Below are 17,460 nucleotides of genomic sequence, written 5' to 3' on the forward strand. Positions count from 1 at the left end.
GTCTCCTGTTGTTGGATATTCAGACTCTCTTTCTTCCATAATATTAGATAACACTGCAACAAATGTGATTATGTATATAATTTTTCTCTCCTTCTGGATGACTTCATTAGGAGTAGAAGTTCTGGGTTAAAGGATGTGAATATTTTTATGTTTTCTAGTATATGCTGCCAAATTACTTTCACTTTTAGAGTTTATGTCAGTTTACACTGCTGCCAGCAATAGCACACCTGGATTATTGATGCTAATTTCTTAGAAGGCTTTACGTCCTCAGTCTTGGTCTCCTTTGATCTGGCCTGTAAGCAGCTGCCCAAAATATTCTTCCAGAATGCTCTACTGTTCATACCTCCCTCAGAATCTTCCTTTAGTTGCCTGTCACCTATCTGCCAGATCAGGTATAAATTTTTAAATTCAAGCCCTTCTTACCACCTGACATCATCCATTTTAATTGTTTCGCAAACCATATGTGAGGCAGCCTCTTTCCAGTTTCTTCGAACAGCCTTGTCTCTTACCTCTAAGTCTTCCCCCTGACCATTTCTTCAGAACTGCTTCTCAGTCAACATTCTCCATCTCATTTAATTTCAGAAATTGCTTCTTCTGTAAAACTGACAAGATAGAACCACCTGTAATGAAGATGTCTTTAGTACTTTGTGTACTTAACTCCTGATGAGTTGCCAATAAATGTCATTGTGGCTAATGAGAAAAATACAAAAGAAAGGCAGAGATGTTCAGTGGATATTTTTTTAAAGGAAAACTTAGGATTCATAAGAGCACTTGATTCTCCTGAATAAAACCTGAGAAAGGGAATGAGAAGCTTTGTGCTCTATTTTGGGTAATATCACTGTTTCTGTTGACAGTGGGCAAGTAACTTACTCCATCCTCTTTTTCAGCTACAGAAAGGAAAACAATGTTGCCAATCATTTGGATTGGAAATTTAGAGTCCTGGCACTCTATTCTCTTCCAGTTATTTTTTTGTCAATATCATTGGCATCATCATCATTATAATCCCAATATTTACTGAGTGTTTACTCAGCACCAGGCACTGAGATGTATGTTATATGCCTTAGCTATTTTAACCCTCACAGCAGCTCTGCGAACTAGGTGTTCCCTCTTTTCACGAGAGAAATACAGTAATAGAGACTTTATCTGCTCAACTAGTTAGTGGTGGAGCCATAATTTAAACCTTAATTCTTAGAGAATTACTTTTCTGAAATACCAGTCTATTAAATCTCTTTCCTGTCTACAATTCTCTGATCATTTCTAAGTGCGTATGAAACAGAAAGCTACATTGGGTCTTAGCAACACTGAAGACCCTTCCAAATTTCTGTCCATTTTATTTTTCCATTCTCTTTCTCCACTTTCCCATCCCCTCACATGTGTCCTATATTTCATTCTGACAGACCTGTTTATTTCACAAATATATCATAGCATTTCACACATCTGAGCCTTTGTTTCTGTCCTTACAGTGCTTTCCATTTGCCTTCTGGCAAACTCCTATTCATCCCCTATGATCCAGTTCAAATGCTCTATACTCTGTGCAAAGCATTCCAGATTTCCTCAGGCAAAGTTAGTGGCTTGGTACTCTGTTCTTTTTGTCTGTTTTTCTGCTGTAGGCTTTCATACTGCTTTGTAATTATTTACTTACATGCCTATCTTTCTTCCTTTAATATGATTGTTGAAATACAATGTGGGAAGGCAACATTTCTACAGACATGTTTTTAAATATAACCAAAATTAAAAATCTGTATATTTAAAATGACATTGTTTCCCCTTTTTTCCCCCCTCAGCATAGGGCTACTTTCAAATTTGAATCAACAGATGAAGATAAAAGAAAGGTAAGCTTTGGTGTTTGTGTGTGTGTGTGTGTGTGTGTATGTATGTGTGTGTGTGTGTGTGTATTTCATTCATGGACTCTACACAGTGAACTTGTTTTCATCTGGTTATTATTTAGTTTTTGGTTTCCCTTCAGTTTGTTTTTAGGAACTCTGAGAAGATGACAGTACCAGGGGTAGTATGGATTACACCCAACTTTCTCTGTTTCATCCTCACAGGACCATTATACTTGCGTAAATCAGGGAAATGGGAAGAGTTTAGAGGGGACTCTCCCCATATCTTCTCACCTCCAGAGATTGACTTTATTTGGTGGCAGAAATGTAGGTTGCCCCAAAATGCATTGCTAATATTGGGAAACGTGGCTTTGGATTAGGTTTTGGGAAAGCAGCTGTTCGTGGTGCTGCCCCTAAACCACCCCTTGTTCCCTGGACTGGTAGTTATTTATATTGTCAGCGATTGTCTTGGTCACTGACTTCACAGGCATAGAGGAAAATGGAGTCAAGAGCCTCACCAGCGGAGGAGTTATAAGAAAGGGTGGTTTCAGAGGGGTGCCTGGGTAGCTCAGTCAGTTAAGCGTGTGACTCTTGATTTGGGCTCAGGGCATGATCTCAGGGTCATGAGATCAAGCCCTGCGTCGATTTCCACACTGGGCACATAGTGCCTACTTAAGTTTCTCTCTCCCCCTCTCCCTCTCTCTAAAAACAATAAAATAAAAATAAAGAAAGGGTGCATAAGAGATAAGACCATGTAATGTTATGTTTACCTGTTGGGGCTGCCTGTGGTTGCTTTACTTAGCTGATTAGAGCATGATGCTAAAAGAGGAGCTCACCTCCTCAGATTCCCCTGAGCATTTTGCTGGGCCCCCTACATCTATCCCTGGCCATAGAACTATCAAGACCAAGTGAGAGAATATGACTGAACCAGTGTAAACCTATCACTGCTGCTGACAAAATAGCTTAAATCCAGGGCTCTGCTGGGAATGGTTTGATAATATGTTGAAATCATCCCTTTATTTACCTCCACCCCCATATATGTCTATATTTTGCTCATTCTACCTCTTAAGACTCCTTCAGTCCATTATCTTCTTAATCCCTGACCTAATTCAAGCCTTCACCTGAGTTACTGTACTAGTTTCCTGACTGTTCTTTTTCCAGTTATGTGTCTTTTCAGTCCACTGTCCATAATTCTAAAACAACAATATGATCTTGTCACTCCCAACTTTAAAACCCATGAGTGACTTTCTTTGCCTATAGAATAAGGTCAGGCGTCTTAACATGATATAATACATGTCCAGTCATCTGATCTCTGTCCGGTACTACTCATATATATTATATTTTATGCTTTAGTCATATGAAGTATTTCCAGCTACATACACATCCACATCCCTCTGTCTTTTTCTTCCTAACTTTGCACAAGTTGTTTTCTACCTAGAATGCCCTCTCCTTCTTGTATACTGCTTCCTCTTTTCACCTACTCAGCTCCAGGAACACCTTCAGGAAGCTTCCTCTGACATTCTGTCATGATGAAGTAGCCCTCTTCAGTGTTCCCATAAAATTCTATGTAAATCTGTAACATTATGATTGCACATAGTCTCTCTCTTTTTTTTTTTTTTTAAGATTTTATATATTCAGTTGTCAAAGAGAGAGAAAGAGATCACAAGTAGGCAGAGAGGGAGGGAAAGCAGGCTCCCTGCTGAGCAGAGCCCCATGCAGGGCTCGATCCCAAGACCCTGAGGTCATGACCTGAGCCCAAGGCAGAGGCTTAACCCACTGACCCACCCAGGTGCTCCACATTATCTCTCAATTATATATTAATGTCTCTCGTTGATAAACTCTGCACACTCCAATGATAGATACTAATATTTATATCCTCAACATCTAGAATGAACAGCACATAATAGGTACTCAAAAAATATTTATTGAATGAGTGACATGGGGTATAAACTCTGAAGAGTGAAGATTTAAGATCTCTTTTGGATTTGAACAAAGTAGACAAGACTAGAGTGTGGTAACAGATTCTCAGCTAGGGGTATGCTGGTTGGAGAGCCTTTTCAAGATAGGCCTGCCCAGAGAAAGACAGTTATCATATGATCTCCCTGATATGAGGAAGTTGAGAGGCAACGTGGGGGGTTTGAGGGTAGGAAAGGAATAAATGAAACAAGATGGGATCAGGAGGGAGACATACCATAAAAGACTCTTAATCTCGCAAAACAAACAGGGTCAGAGGGAGGGGGTTAGGGAGAGGATGGTTGGGTTATGGACATTGGGGAAGGTATGTGCTATGGTGAGTGCTGTGAAGTGTGTAAACCTGGCGATTCACAGACCTGTACCCTGGAGCTAATAATACATTATATGTTAATAAAAAATAAAAAGAAATAAAAATTTTTTAAAAAAGGTCTGCTCAGGCCTGACCCCTTATCTACTGAGTCAGAATTTGGGGGGTGGAATCCAGGCATGTGTATTTTTATAAATAGTCTTCAGGAAATAATTACTTACACATTTGGTGGGAGTACTAAATGGCACAATCCCTGTGGAATAGAAACTGGCACCATCTACCAAAATTACAGATGCATTTTGCCCTTTGACCAAGCAACGTCACTTTTAGAAATCTATTCTGTGAATAGGTTCAACCCAAATAAATATAGTTATTTATTGAAAATTGTACATAATAGCAAAAGATTAGAAACAAACAAATATCTAGGAAGTATTTGAAGAAACTCGGGTACATCTGCATAGTGGCATACTATGACATAGTAAAGAGAGAAGGGAAGGAGGAGAAGGAGAGAAACAGGTATATGCTAAGGGGACAGAGTTAAGTGAAAAAAAGAAGGGGCAAGGTGTTTAAAAGAATAATTTTTGACACATTCATGATAGGTATTCAGGCTAGGGAGGCAGTTGCTACTTTTATTTTGAGAGAATCTCAAATATATATATATCATATATATATGATATATATATATACACTATATCTCTTGATTCAAGGTGCCTTGAGACTCTGATACTAGAATCTGATAGTGCTTTTACTGGTCAAAATAAGTACATTAAGACAGAGATTCCCCGCACTCCAGGTAGGTTTCAGTTGAGGTAGAATAATTCCCCACTCAGTTGTTAGTAAAGCATGAGTATTTTCTGTAGGATAGTAGCAAAATGTAACACATCAAAGTATTGTCTTTTACTGCCTGCTAGATCTTTGGAGATAGTAGCTTCTGTATCAGTGATGGTAGGTAGATTCCTGCTTCCTGGGAGGTCAGATACAAACATATGCAGTTAAGGACCTAGCTAGCTATCTTATTAATGGAAAAACATAGGCAAACAAAATCATGTTAGCCTCCAAGGGTTAAAATCATTAGTGACTCTTTCATGCCTAAGGCCCTAAAACTATTGGAATGCTCTAAAGGATCTATATCCTAACAGCTTTTTAGGTTCTCTCTATAGAGATGTAGAATAGTATAGGCATGACTCCACATTAAACCCAATCTGGAAATAAGAGGAACTCAAGTTACTGTACAATTTGTTTTGCTGCCCTAGTTCTCTTTTCCTCTTTCCTAAAACATGTCTCTGAAGCCTTCTTCCAATAGCTCCTTGGTAACAGCTGCACCCCTTTCAATAAACTACAGGTGCTATCTTTCTGAAAAACACAGTCCCTTTCTTCTAAGAACTTTAATGACGACTTAGAAGTAAATGTAAGTGAATAGACAGAGCCTTTCAAAAAATAAAACTTGATTATACTGAGCTTTTAAGGAAATGTTTATAAATTAATGATCCTTATACCATATATATATATATATATATATATATATATATATATTATATATATAATAAAGACCCAACCCTTAGGTAGTGTCTACATTTTTTACAAAGATTTGTATTGCAACAGTAATGCAGTAAGGATATAAGTATGGTGAGAATATTGCCAACCCTATTTTATGGATAAGAAAACTGAGGCTCCCGTTAATGACAACTTGCTAACACTCACATGACTAGTAAGTGGCAGGTCCTCAAATAGAGAATGGATTTTTGGACTGATAAGTGCAGCTCCGCCACTGCTCAGTGCTCCATAGCTGCCACTCATTACCCCTTGAGGTATATTTCAGAGGTTTTGAAGTTATGACTCACTACCTTGTTTTATCTCTTGTTTCATTCCTTGAGACACCATTTAGGCAACTAGACTTAATTGGAAAATAGCAAAGGAAATTATCAACAAGGAGGGCTTAAGTTTTTCGGGAGAAGCAAAGTCAGATACAACTGTTAAATTTTGCATATAATGCAAATAGTTCCAGGTGCGTGTGGATCATTGTATAGTTGGATAAAAGCACCTGTGCTTATTGAAGCATTTGCCTACGTCCTCTACCTCTAGGCTGTGATTGTTGACCTGCACATAAACAAATACATCATGCAAATAGGTAGGATGGTGGGTGGGGAAGTATGATAAATAATCTGAACATTTACATCGTGAGGAAATAAAATCTCTTATATTGGCTTCTAAAACACAACTGATCTCAAGACCAATAAAGAGTACTAATTGTGATAAATGTTTAAAAATACATGTCATAAAAGAGTAAAAGAATTGCAGCTCTTTCACCTGTCAGAGAATACAGCCATATCGAGTGTGGAAAACCTCAGTTGTCTGAGATAAATCTTTGTGTACATAGCAATTTTCCTCAAGAGAGTAAAGTTAAAAATAGCCAAATTTTGAGCATTTATATCATTACCTCTAAACTCACATAGATAAGCCCATTTTTTATAAAGGCAGAGAGTAATTGCTAGTAGAGAACTCTTGAAGAACAAGAACTCTGGCTTAGTTTTCTTTATATATTTCAGCAACCCTGCAACAGAAAATAGGCACCTAGATATAGTAAACACCTCTTAAATAAATGGAGGGAACTTGGGAGATTGAGTGGAGGCCAGAATTCCTATGACTTGTACATATTGTTTGACTCTAAATTTGATATTCTCTTAATTAATCAGCAGAATCTCAATGTAATGTTTACTGGGAAAAAAATGGATACAAAATTATTCATACAGTATGATCATAATCATGTAAAAGTAATAACTATACACAGAAAAATGACCAAGGAAATTTACTAAATGGTGACTATCTGAATATTATTATTTTTCTTTACCTTTTCTATATTTAAGTAGAAAATTACAGTAGATTATAAGAATATGGTTATTATATAGCACATGTTATATATTCTATTCTTCTATAAATAGCCTGATTAGAGGCATAAACAAAGACCAATGCTTTTTTAAAAATCATTTATTTTCTCTAAAATTGAGCCTTCTTGATAATCTTATATATGCCTTTGGAAGGGAACATAAAAAATGTTACTGGTTTGGAAATAATATCACTCATGGAGCCAGTTTATTGTGCAAAATAAATTTATATGAATATGAAAGTTCATTCTACCATTTGAAATTTTCATTTTACTTTTTCCTCCCAGACTTGAGTGTACTTGGCATAGTAGTAGAGATCTCTGTAGTCCACAAATATTTTTTCAGTAATTCCTGTGTGCCAAGTCCTGTGTTAGACCTTGGTTGCTAAGTTGGCTATTTGCCTGTGGTGTGTGGTTTGGCACTTTCTCAGCTACAGATGCATACTAAAGATTGCCATTGTAGACTCCAGAAAATGAATGGGTAAATTTCCATATTAGATTCCCCTAAGGAAAATGTGCCAAGACAGAACCATTGATTCTATACTGTGAATCCATACTTAGGAATAACTCAAGGCATAATACTTGTCCTGAAAGCCCTTTACACTTATTTTAGTTATTTGAAATTGTTAAACTCCAGTTTTTGCTAAAACAGAATGAGCTTTATATGCCTTGTAAATTTGACTCAAAATTTTTTTGATGTCTCACCTTAGGGAATATTCTGACACATGACGCTAGTACAACTCTTATTTAGAAGACAGTAACTTTAAAAATAATCATTTTCATCATTTTGATTTCTTTAAAACACACATTCACACATGCGTGCACGCACACACACAAAAGCATCCTAAGCCTTTTACTTTCTAAAGTTCTAGTCCAGCTGGGATCTGGCATAAAACTTGACTTAGAAGGGCTGAATTGTATCATAGGCCAAGGTGAATGCTTCATAGGAGTTCAAAATAATTTAAATTTCATTTCAGATTCCATTTTTTATCTTGGATGTTTACAAAGGCATTGAGAGACTAAGTGTAGGGAGAAAGAATCAAACAGCTCTTCCAACTTAGCAGGCCATAGATGTGGCAGCCCACATATAGTCTTTGGATTACATTTTAGGATTTCTTTTTCAGAATAATAAGAGTAGTATCTCCAATTTGTACTTTAGAGTTTCAGATTCATTTTCTCATACCAAAAACAAACAAACAAAAAAAACAACAAAAAACTTATCAAGAAGTTCCACTTCCAGTCATGACAGTATAAGTTCTACAGACCTGCTCCCAACTGAAACTGGTGAAAATTATTTTTAAAAAACAATCATTTAAAGTCTCTGAAAATAGTCCTAAGAGCATACAGTCAATAAGGGTACTTATTCAAGAAAATCTACTAAAACTCAGTAAGAAAAGTGAAAGTCTATGGTATTTGAACTGAGATCTGCTCCCTTCCGCTGTATTAGCTGAGTGAGATAGAAACTGTTCTCCAGACCGATGCATTCAAGATTCGAGAAAATAGAACTCTCTCTTTCCTCAGTTCTCAGGTGGAAGGCTATCTTCCCAGTAGGGATGTAAGATCAGCATTTCTCATCCTGCCCAGCTACCTGTTGCTGAGACTAAATTCTAGGTGAATGCAGCTTTCACCCAGCTCTCCTTCCACAGTACAGAGGCTCTACTCTGGATATGGCACCACAGAAAATAGAGGAGCCCCAGCTGCCCTTGCCCTCACCTGTGGGATGCAGATTCTACTCTGGGAGAGGCAAGCTGAGAACAGCTGGGGTTGCTGTTTCTCTGTCCCTTCATCAAACTCTCAAGGAGATATCACCCAGAGCGAAGCATGACATTGTCTTTGCCCACAGCATAAAAACCAGAGCTCAGAAATTGTGCCCAGAGGAACAAGCAGACCTTATCTCTCTGAATCTCTCCCAAAAGGAATCAACATCATTTGCAACAGACTGTGAAGTGCATGCCTGAGGATGCAGGTTGTGGCGAAAGGAACTGGAGGGAGACTGATAGTCATTGGAGATGCAGGCTAACCAGAAGACTGGCTAGTTTGCTAGAGAGAAAAGGGGAAAGAGGCAGCTGGGATGAGCCATGGGGTGGTTAGAACAAATTCTAAATACTGACCTCAGGGACTGTCCCTTCAAAGGAACCCTAATAGATTGGTTCAGTTTGTGGAGCAATTTGTGCCCAGGACATTGTTGAAAACAATAGATCAATCATCTGGTAGTTAGTGGAACTTAACAGCTGGGTGTGGTCAGGGAAAGAGAAGGTCAAAGAGGGGCCAGCCAAACCCACTGTCATTTTAGAATGACTGTGGCATAACTGAGGGTGAGCCCCCTGCAGAGCAACATCTGTAGATAGGGAGAGGGAAAATATACTTAATTAAAATAACTCATCCAGTCACTGAGCAAATAATAATAGCAAGTCTTAGAAGGCAGATGCAATATCTAGTGTTGCTACTGTATATTACATAAAATGTCCAGTTTCCAAAAAAATGTGTATATATATATATATATATATATACACATAAAATTCATATATATATGAATGATGTGAAGAAACCAGAAAGAATGACCTATACACTGGAGGAAAAAGCAGGTGACAGAAACTGTTGGTGAGAATGACCAGATGTTGGCTTTAATAGACAAAGACTTCAAAATAGCCATTATAATTATATTCAGAGAACTAAAGGACGCCATGATTTAAAAAGTAATGCAAGGGTTGATGACAATATCACATCAAATAAAGAATATCAGTACAGAGAGAGAAATTGTTAAAAGGGAAAAAAAGAACCAAATGGAAATTTTGGAGTTGAAAGGTATAATAAAGTACAGTAACAAATAAAAATTCACTAAAGGAGCTCAACATTAGGTTGAAACTGGAAGAAGAAAGAATAAACAAACTTGATGATAGATCAATAGAGAATATGCAAGGTAAAGAACAGAGAAAAAAGAATAAAGAGAAATAAAGAAAGGCTCAGAAATATGGGATAATGTTAATGCCAACAGATATATATATAATGGGAGTACCAGAAGGAGAGGAGAGAGAATGAAGAAAAAATATTGAAAGAAGTGATGGCTAAAAATTTCCCAAATTTATTGGAAAACAACCTATACATCCAGGAAGCTTAATAATTCTGAGTAAGATAAGTCAGAGATCCACAAACAAATACATCATTAGCAAAAATGCTAAAAGCCAAAGACAAGGAGAAAATCTTGAAAGCAGCAGAAGAAAAATGACTCATCATTTACAAGGGAAGTTCTACAAAACATACAGCTGACTTCTCAAAAATGTAGGCCAGTGGCAGTGGGATAACATATTCAGCTCAAAGAAAAAAACCTCAACCAAAATCCTATTACCAGCAGAGCTATCTTTTAACAGTGCGAGGAAGATAAAGACATTTCCAGATAAATGAAAAACTGCAAGTATTTGTTCCAGACCCACCTTATAAGAATACTAAAAGTTCTTTAGACAGAAAACAAGTGACCCAAACCATAGTTTGAATTTACATGAAGGAAGAAAAGGAACTGGTAAAGGTAATTGTGTAATTTTAAAAGACTATATAAATGCATATATTTCTCCTTTCTTAACTGGTTTTAAAAACATTTGTATAAAACAATATACAATGTATTGTTGAGCCAATAACATACAGAAATGTAATGTGTTTGCTAAATGGCACAACGGTGAATAAGAGCAAAGCTGTATTAGACTAAGGAAGTGAGTCTAGATAGTAACTCAGATCCTCAAGAACAAATCAAGAGAATCCAAAATGGTAAATAAGAAGGCTAATATAACAAAATCTATAAGTATATACTTGTTTTCCTTTCTCCTTGGGGTCTTTAAAAGACAAAATTATATAAAGCAATATTTATCAAGATATATTGTTGGGTTTGCAACATTTGTAGATACATATATAACGATGATGCTACACAAAGAGGGAAAGGGAGTAGTATCATATAGAAATAATGTTTCTATATCTTACTGGAATTAAGTTAATATAAATCTGGAGCTGATTCTGAAAAGTTGTATATGTGAAGTAAGCCCTTGAATAAGAACCAAGAAAACTTAGACTCAGGAAATAACTCAATTTTAGGAAAACCACAAAATGTTGTTGAAAAAAATTAAATAAAATTTAATAAATGGGAAGATATTTCATGTCCATGGATTGGAAGACTAACTTTTGTTAAAATGGCAGTAGTTCTCATATTGATCTACAAATTTAATGAATTAACTTTTAGAATTCTATGTAGCTTCTTTGTAGAAATTGACAAGACAATTCTTAAGATTCATACAAAATTGAAAGGGATTCAGAATAGCCAGAACAATCTTGAACAAACTTGGCTCACAGTTCCCAATTTCAAAATGTACTACCAAGCCACAGTATTCAAGACAGTGTGGTACTGGCATGCGGATAGATTAAATATATGTATATACATGTAGATCAATGAAAGAGTATCAAGAGTCCAGAAATAAACCCCTGTGTCTCTGGGACTAATTTTTGACAAGGATGCCAAGACCATTCAATGGGGAAAGAACAGTCATTTAACAAATGGTGCTGTGATAGCTAGTCCCACTTAAAGAATGAAGTTAAACCTTTACTTCATACCATATACAAAAGTTAATTAAGTAGATTAGACCCAAATGTGAGAGTTAAAGCCATAAAACTCTTAGAAGAAAACAGAGATAAATCTTCATGACCCAGAATTGGGCAATGGATTTTTAGATATGATCCCAAAAGAACAAGCAACAAAAGAGCAAAATAGATAAATTGGACTTCATCAAAATTAATTTGTGCCTCTAGGGACACTGTTAAGAAAATGAAAAGACAACCCACGGGATGGGAGACAGTACTTTCAAATCACATATCTGGTAAGAGACTTGTATCTAGACTACATAAAGAATTCAATAAAAGGACAACCCAATTCGGAAATGGACAAAGGATCTAAATAGACATTTTCCCAAAGACATGCAATGGGCCAGTAAACACATGATCAAAATGATAACATCCCATCATTAATCACTAGGGAAATTCAAATCAAAACCACAGTGAGATTCCAGTTCACACTCACTGGTACGGCTAGAATAAAAAAATCAGATAATAACAAGTGTTGGAGGTGGAGAAATCAGAACCCTCATACCTTATTGGTGAGAACATAAAATTGTGCCGCCATTTTAGAAAACAGTCTGGCAGTTTCTCAAAAGGTTAAACTCACCAGTTTTACTCCTAGTATCTACACAAAAGAAACAGTATATGTCCATGCAAAAACTTACATGTGAATGCTTACAGCAGCATTATTCATAACAACCAAGAGGTAGAAACAACCCAAATATATCAGTTTGTGAATGGATAAATAAAACGTGTTAACCATACAACGAAATATTATTCAGCCAAAAAAAAAAGTTATTGATAAGGGCTACAACATGGATAAACTTTGAAAAAATTATGCTAAGTGAAAGAAGCCAGACACAAAGGTTACATAATGTATGATTCCATTTATATTAAATGTCTAAAATAGGCAGATCTGTAAAAACAAAATTGATGAGTTGTTGCATAGGGGCTAGAGAGAGAGAGGAATGGGGAGTTAACTTCTGACTAGTGGATTTTTTTTTTTTTGGTAACAAGAATGTTCTAAAATGAGACAGTGATGATGATGGTCGTACATGTGTGAATATACTGAAAACCAGTGCATTGTACACTTATTAACAGGGTGAAATTTATGTTATATGAACTATATCTCAATAAAGCTTGTAATTAAATACTAGTAGGTAACACACACTACCTGTCCATCATCATTCTTTTTTTTTTAAGATTTTATTTATTTATTTGATAGAGATCACAAGTAGGCAGAGAGACAGGCAGAGAGAGAGAGAGGAAGAGGCAGGCTCCTCACTGAGCAGAGAGCCCGATGTGGGGCTTGATCCCAGGACCCCGGGACCATGACCTGAGCCGAAGGCAGAGGCTCTAACCCACTAAGCCACCAGGCGCCCCTGTCCATCATCATTCTAAGCAGCATATGATATTAACATGTTTAATACTCACAACCAGGCTATAAAATAGGTACTCTTATTTTGCTTTGCAGATGAGGAAACAAAGGCACATAGGAAATTATTTGCCTAAACTAGTGATGTGGGAAGCCATGATCCAAGCCCAGGCAGTCTGGCTCCACAGCCCATGTGCTACACCATACTGCCACTCATTAATAGTTCAGTTGACCTGCTGTATAGCTTAGGAATTGATTCTACTCATTTTCTGATTTTAGGCTTCTAAAATTTGAAACTTGATGCAGAGCATAAGCAAAGCTTTGACACTGAGCTGATTATCTGCACTGACAGGAAACAGAAGAGCGCGCTTTGCAGTGGGACTGGATAGGGTAGTATGTAGTGTCAGCTCTCCCCTTGTAGTACTTGATCAGAAGGAGTTAGGCATCCTGCAGTTTTTGTTTTGTTTTTGTTTTTGTTTTTGTTTTCCAAAAAGGTACTGTTTCTTTTTCTTAGCAGTTAGCTCTTTTCTTCCTTACAAAGTTTGATTGTGTACTAAGGAAAGGGAGAACATGCATGTCTGCCTTTGACTAATTAAAAATTCTTAGGGACCTGAAAGAGTTTACTGACTGAACAGACATCTCCAGTGTTCCCAGCTTCCCCATTTATAGATGAAAAATTGAGAAGTTGATTGCCAAAGGTCGCAATTAATGAATGGAAGAGCTAAGACTCAACCCATGTCCTCTGTCTCCTTTTCTGGCTTCAGTGCTCCTCCTCAGGGAACTCACAGTGTAGTAAGGGACCCAGAATATCTTCCAGTACTGTGTGATTCCTTCTAAGTAAGGTATCCTGCACCAAGGGTCATCACACTCAATACTTTTAGTAGCAGGAAACCCAAAGCAGCCGCTGCTGTCAGATAGCTTTGATTGTTAGAAAGCTTTTGGTTATATGAACTCTAAATCTGCTTTCGTTGATCCCCCTACTTTACACGTATCCCTCTCTGCCTCTACCTTTGTCCACTGTTTGATATGTTTTCCTACCTCCTTTCGCCATGCTGTCTCTATCATGTTTTCCCCACTTACTGCCTAACACTCAGATTTAACAAGAAGCTTTTTCTGGCTGAATTCTGTATAGTTTATTCCTTCAGTCTTTTAATACACAGCTTAAATTGCTATACATTGAAACACATTTACATTCCTTATTTATTCATTTTACACATGTTCAGTCTTCCCAATATATAAACAACTTAAGTTATGCGCTTTTTAGCTCCCCAACCCAAAATAGACTTCTTGTCACTTAGAATTTATTTCTCTTGAATCATTTGCATGTACTTGAATTTTAAGTTGGGAACATTTTGAGTTGTGTGCCTATATGGGGGCTGAGTACACAAGTGCTCAGTAATGGACACTATAGATTCCAAGTGAACGCCATAGAATCTATAAAATTAATACATAATTGCAATGTTATGTTTATAACATCAGCATTTTCCTTTTCAAGTGGCTTTGCCATTAAGACAAATACAGATAACAATTTCCTAGCCATATTGTGCCTGTGTAGAGTATGCCTGTTAATGTTTCTTGAACTGTTTGTTCATCTGGCCATCTTTATGATGTAAGGTGTATTAGCCTCTACTCTACCTCAAGCTAAAGATTTTTAAATATATAATCTCATTTAATATTTAAAAGCCCTAGATGTTATTCCTATTTTTAGAGATGAAGAAATGAGGCAAAAGTGATTTCAAGAAATTTGCCCAAGATCACATAGCCACAAGGGCAAAGCTAGTGCTTGAAGCCAGGTGCTTTCTTCACTTCAATTGTGCTATTTCCCAATAAGTGACATATAAGGTAAATTACATCTAACTGTATGTTCTCTTAGATGCTATCTATATTAACTAATGACTAACTGTGATACAGATACATTTCTGTCTTATAAATGAGGAAATTTAGCTTTAGATAGATTAAGAAAATTGCTCCAGATCCAGGTTCAGAAAATAGTAGCACTAGAGAATAGAGAGAAAAACAATACTCTGTTCTCTGCTTTTTCTGCTACGTCACTAGTGTCTTTGTGTACCTTAAAGGATCTCTAAAATCTCATAACTGTCACGTTGGGACACCTTAACTTCTCTGTTGTCCCTCTTCTCAGCTATCTTAGTCTGCTCTGGTTGCCATTAGCCGAATACCATAGACTGGGTGGCTTGGTTAAACAACAGAATTTTATTTCTCACAGTTTTGGAAGCTATAGGAAGTCCAAGATCAGGATGCCAGCAGTAGGTTTCATCCTGAGGCCTTTTCTCTTGGCTTGTAGATGGCTGCCATCTCACTGTGTGCTCACATAACCTTTTTGTGCAGAGACGGGTGGGGGGAGACTGTGAGTGAGCTAGCTTTCTTGTGTTTCTTCTTATAAAGACACTAATTCCATTGGACCAGGGCCCCTCCCCAATGACCTCACCTAACCCTAATTACTTTCCTGAAAGCCCCATCTCTAAATACCAACACATTGGGGGTTAGGGCTTCAACATACAGATTAAATGGGGACATAGACATTCAGTCCATAACATCAGCTTACCATCAGAATGCCCCTGACTATCTTCTATACATACCTGGGCCATTACAGCTGAGAACCAGGGATTCAGAGATAGAGTAATTAGTACAGAGTGAATAGTTCAGTGTCGTGGGGTAGATGGCACTGGACACAAAGCAAGGAAATCCCAAAGAGACTATACAGGAAAAGACTTTGAGAAACTGAAAAAGGCAAAAAGGCAAAGCAGCTGTAGAGATCCATGGGACCATGATCTCTATTAGCCACTAAGCTATGAGGTGTACATTGTGCCAATGTCCATCTTCCAGCCCTGTTAGTACATTGCATAATCAAACTACAGCTTATGCTAAGAATTTGCTGAAGATTAAATGAGATAATGACCCTTATTTGGTAAATTATAATAAGCAACAAACAATGATACTTTGTATTTGCCAATATATTAAAGCACTAAAATATGTTTTACGTAGGTAGTGGAGAAAAGGACTTTCTGAAAAATAAAAAGACTCTTAAGTACTAAGAGAAGCAGAGTTGGCTGGTACTGTATTTGAAGAGAAATAAAAAGTTTGACATCCCCATTTCTGCCATCAGTCAAGGAAGGATGGGTAGCTGAGTGATGTTGTATTTTCATTTACACGTAAGCAGTCTTTCCTATCCCTTAATGAAATCTTGATGATGCAACATGTCTTTCTTGGGATTGCTAATTAGCAAAAAAGCTTGAGCCAAACTTATGTAATTGTTGTTCCTCTGCACTCTTTTCAGCCTTTTTGGCAGAATTACCATGGTATAGAACTAACCGGAAGGACTGTCTTACTGAAAAGTGTGCATGTGCATAAGGGAAAGTAGAGGTGAAATTTAGGCAGTGAGATAAAACCTTACTCACAAGGACAGTATCCATTACGTAAAAAGTGAGAATTACCATCACCTCCCGTACTACAAGCAGGAAGAGAAACACACAAGAGTACACAGATAAAATATTAAGCTAAATATCAAATGGACCCAGCTGCATGAATATTCATTTAGAAAATTTCATCTTTAGCTTTTAATAAAGAAATTCCAAATTTGACCTTCAGAATCCTTTCTCTAACCTTTATTAAAAGCACAGTTAGAAATTCTGGCAGTGAGTCGGTGATTGTTTAATATTTTTGTAAAATACAAATTTTTAATAGGTCTGTCTTGTAGAACTGACAACACTGTTCCAACTGTTAATTATAGTAAGCTTATTTTAGAATTTAATACCCCCCCGTCTGTCTTGCATGTGCACACATACACTCACACACTCACATGTGCTGTACACAGAGGGCAAAAGTTTAGAACTATCAGATTTAGGTGGCTGACCTCCAGCTCCGGTTAAGAACTAAAATTAGATCCCTGTGGAATATATATCCAGTGACATCCATCAGAGGAGAGAGTAGGCACAACCTTGAGAGGCCAGGGAGGTGTCAACCAATGGACCCTGCCTTAGCTACAATATTCCTTTCATATCTTATTTTCTAATCTTAAAAATTCCTGTGACTTTTGGTATTGTGAGTTTTAATGTATTTATTTTCATGTAGAAATTCTTCCCCACCCTGCCCCCACTAAATCTTTTAGTAAACCAGTGGTTAAAGAGGATGTACTAAGATTGTCCTGTGACTTTAAGTATCCTTGGCACTGTGCCACATCTCCCAGATGAATATGCATAGTCTATTTTAAGAGCAGTGTCCTATCCCATCACTATAGGAGCACTGGTTGGAGCGAGAGCATAAATCAAGCATGTGGTTAATGTTGTGGACATAATGGACAAAAAGTGGGTGGGCGGGAGTCCATTCTTACTAAAGAGAAAGTAGTAGACTCTAAGAATAGGTATTTACTGCCATGAAAATAGAAGAGCAGAAACATTAATAATAAAAAAGTGATAATAAATAGAACCATGTTTAAGGACTGAAGTTTGTTTATTGAAGGAGGAAAAAAATCAGTCTTCAATAATTCCTT

General features: G+C 37.0%; 1 protein-coding gene across 7 annotated transcripts in view; it reads left to right on the plus strand.

The window, feature by feature from the left end:
* The window catches only part of RIC8B (RIC8 guanine nucleotide exchange factor B), a 100,068-nt gene that overhangs the window by 7,132 nt on the left and 75,476 nt on the right, over nucleotides 1-17,460 (plus strand). For all 7 annotated transcript variants that reach the window (XR_007129328.1, XR_007129329.1, XR_007129330.1 and 4 more), the window contains exon 2: nucleotides 1,785-1,832. Coding sequence is in view for 4 of the 7 variants with exons in the window: in XM_047740532.1 (XP_047596488.1) it covers nucleotides 1,785-1,832 (48 nt within the window). In the remaining 3 variants the exon portion in view is untranslated. The remainder of the gene's footprint in view (nucleotides 1-1,784; nucleotides 1,833-17,460) is intronic.

This window comes from Lutra lutra, chromosome 8 (genome assembly GCF_902655055.1).
Source record: "Lutra lutra chromosome 8, mLutLut1.2, whole genome shotgun sequence".
In the NCBI taxonomy this organism is placed as follows: domain Eukaryota; kingdom Metazoa; phylum Chordata; class Mammalia; order Carnivora; family Mustelidae; genus Lutra; species Lutra lutra.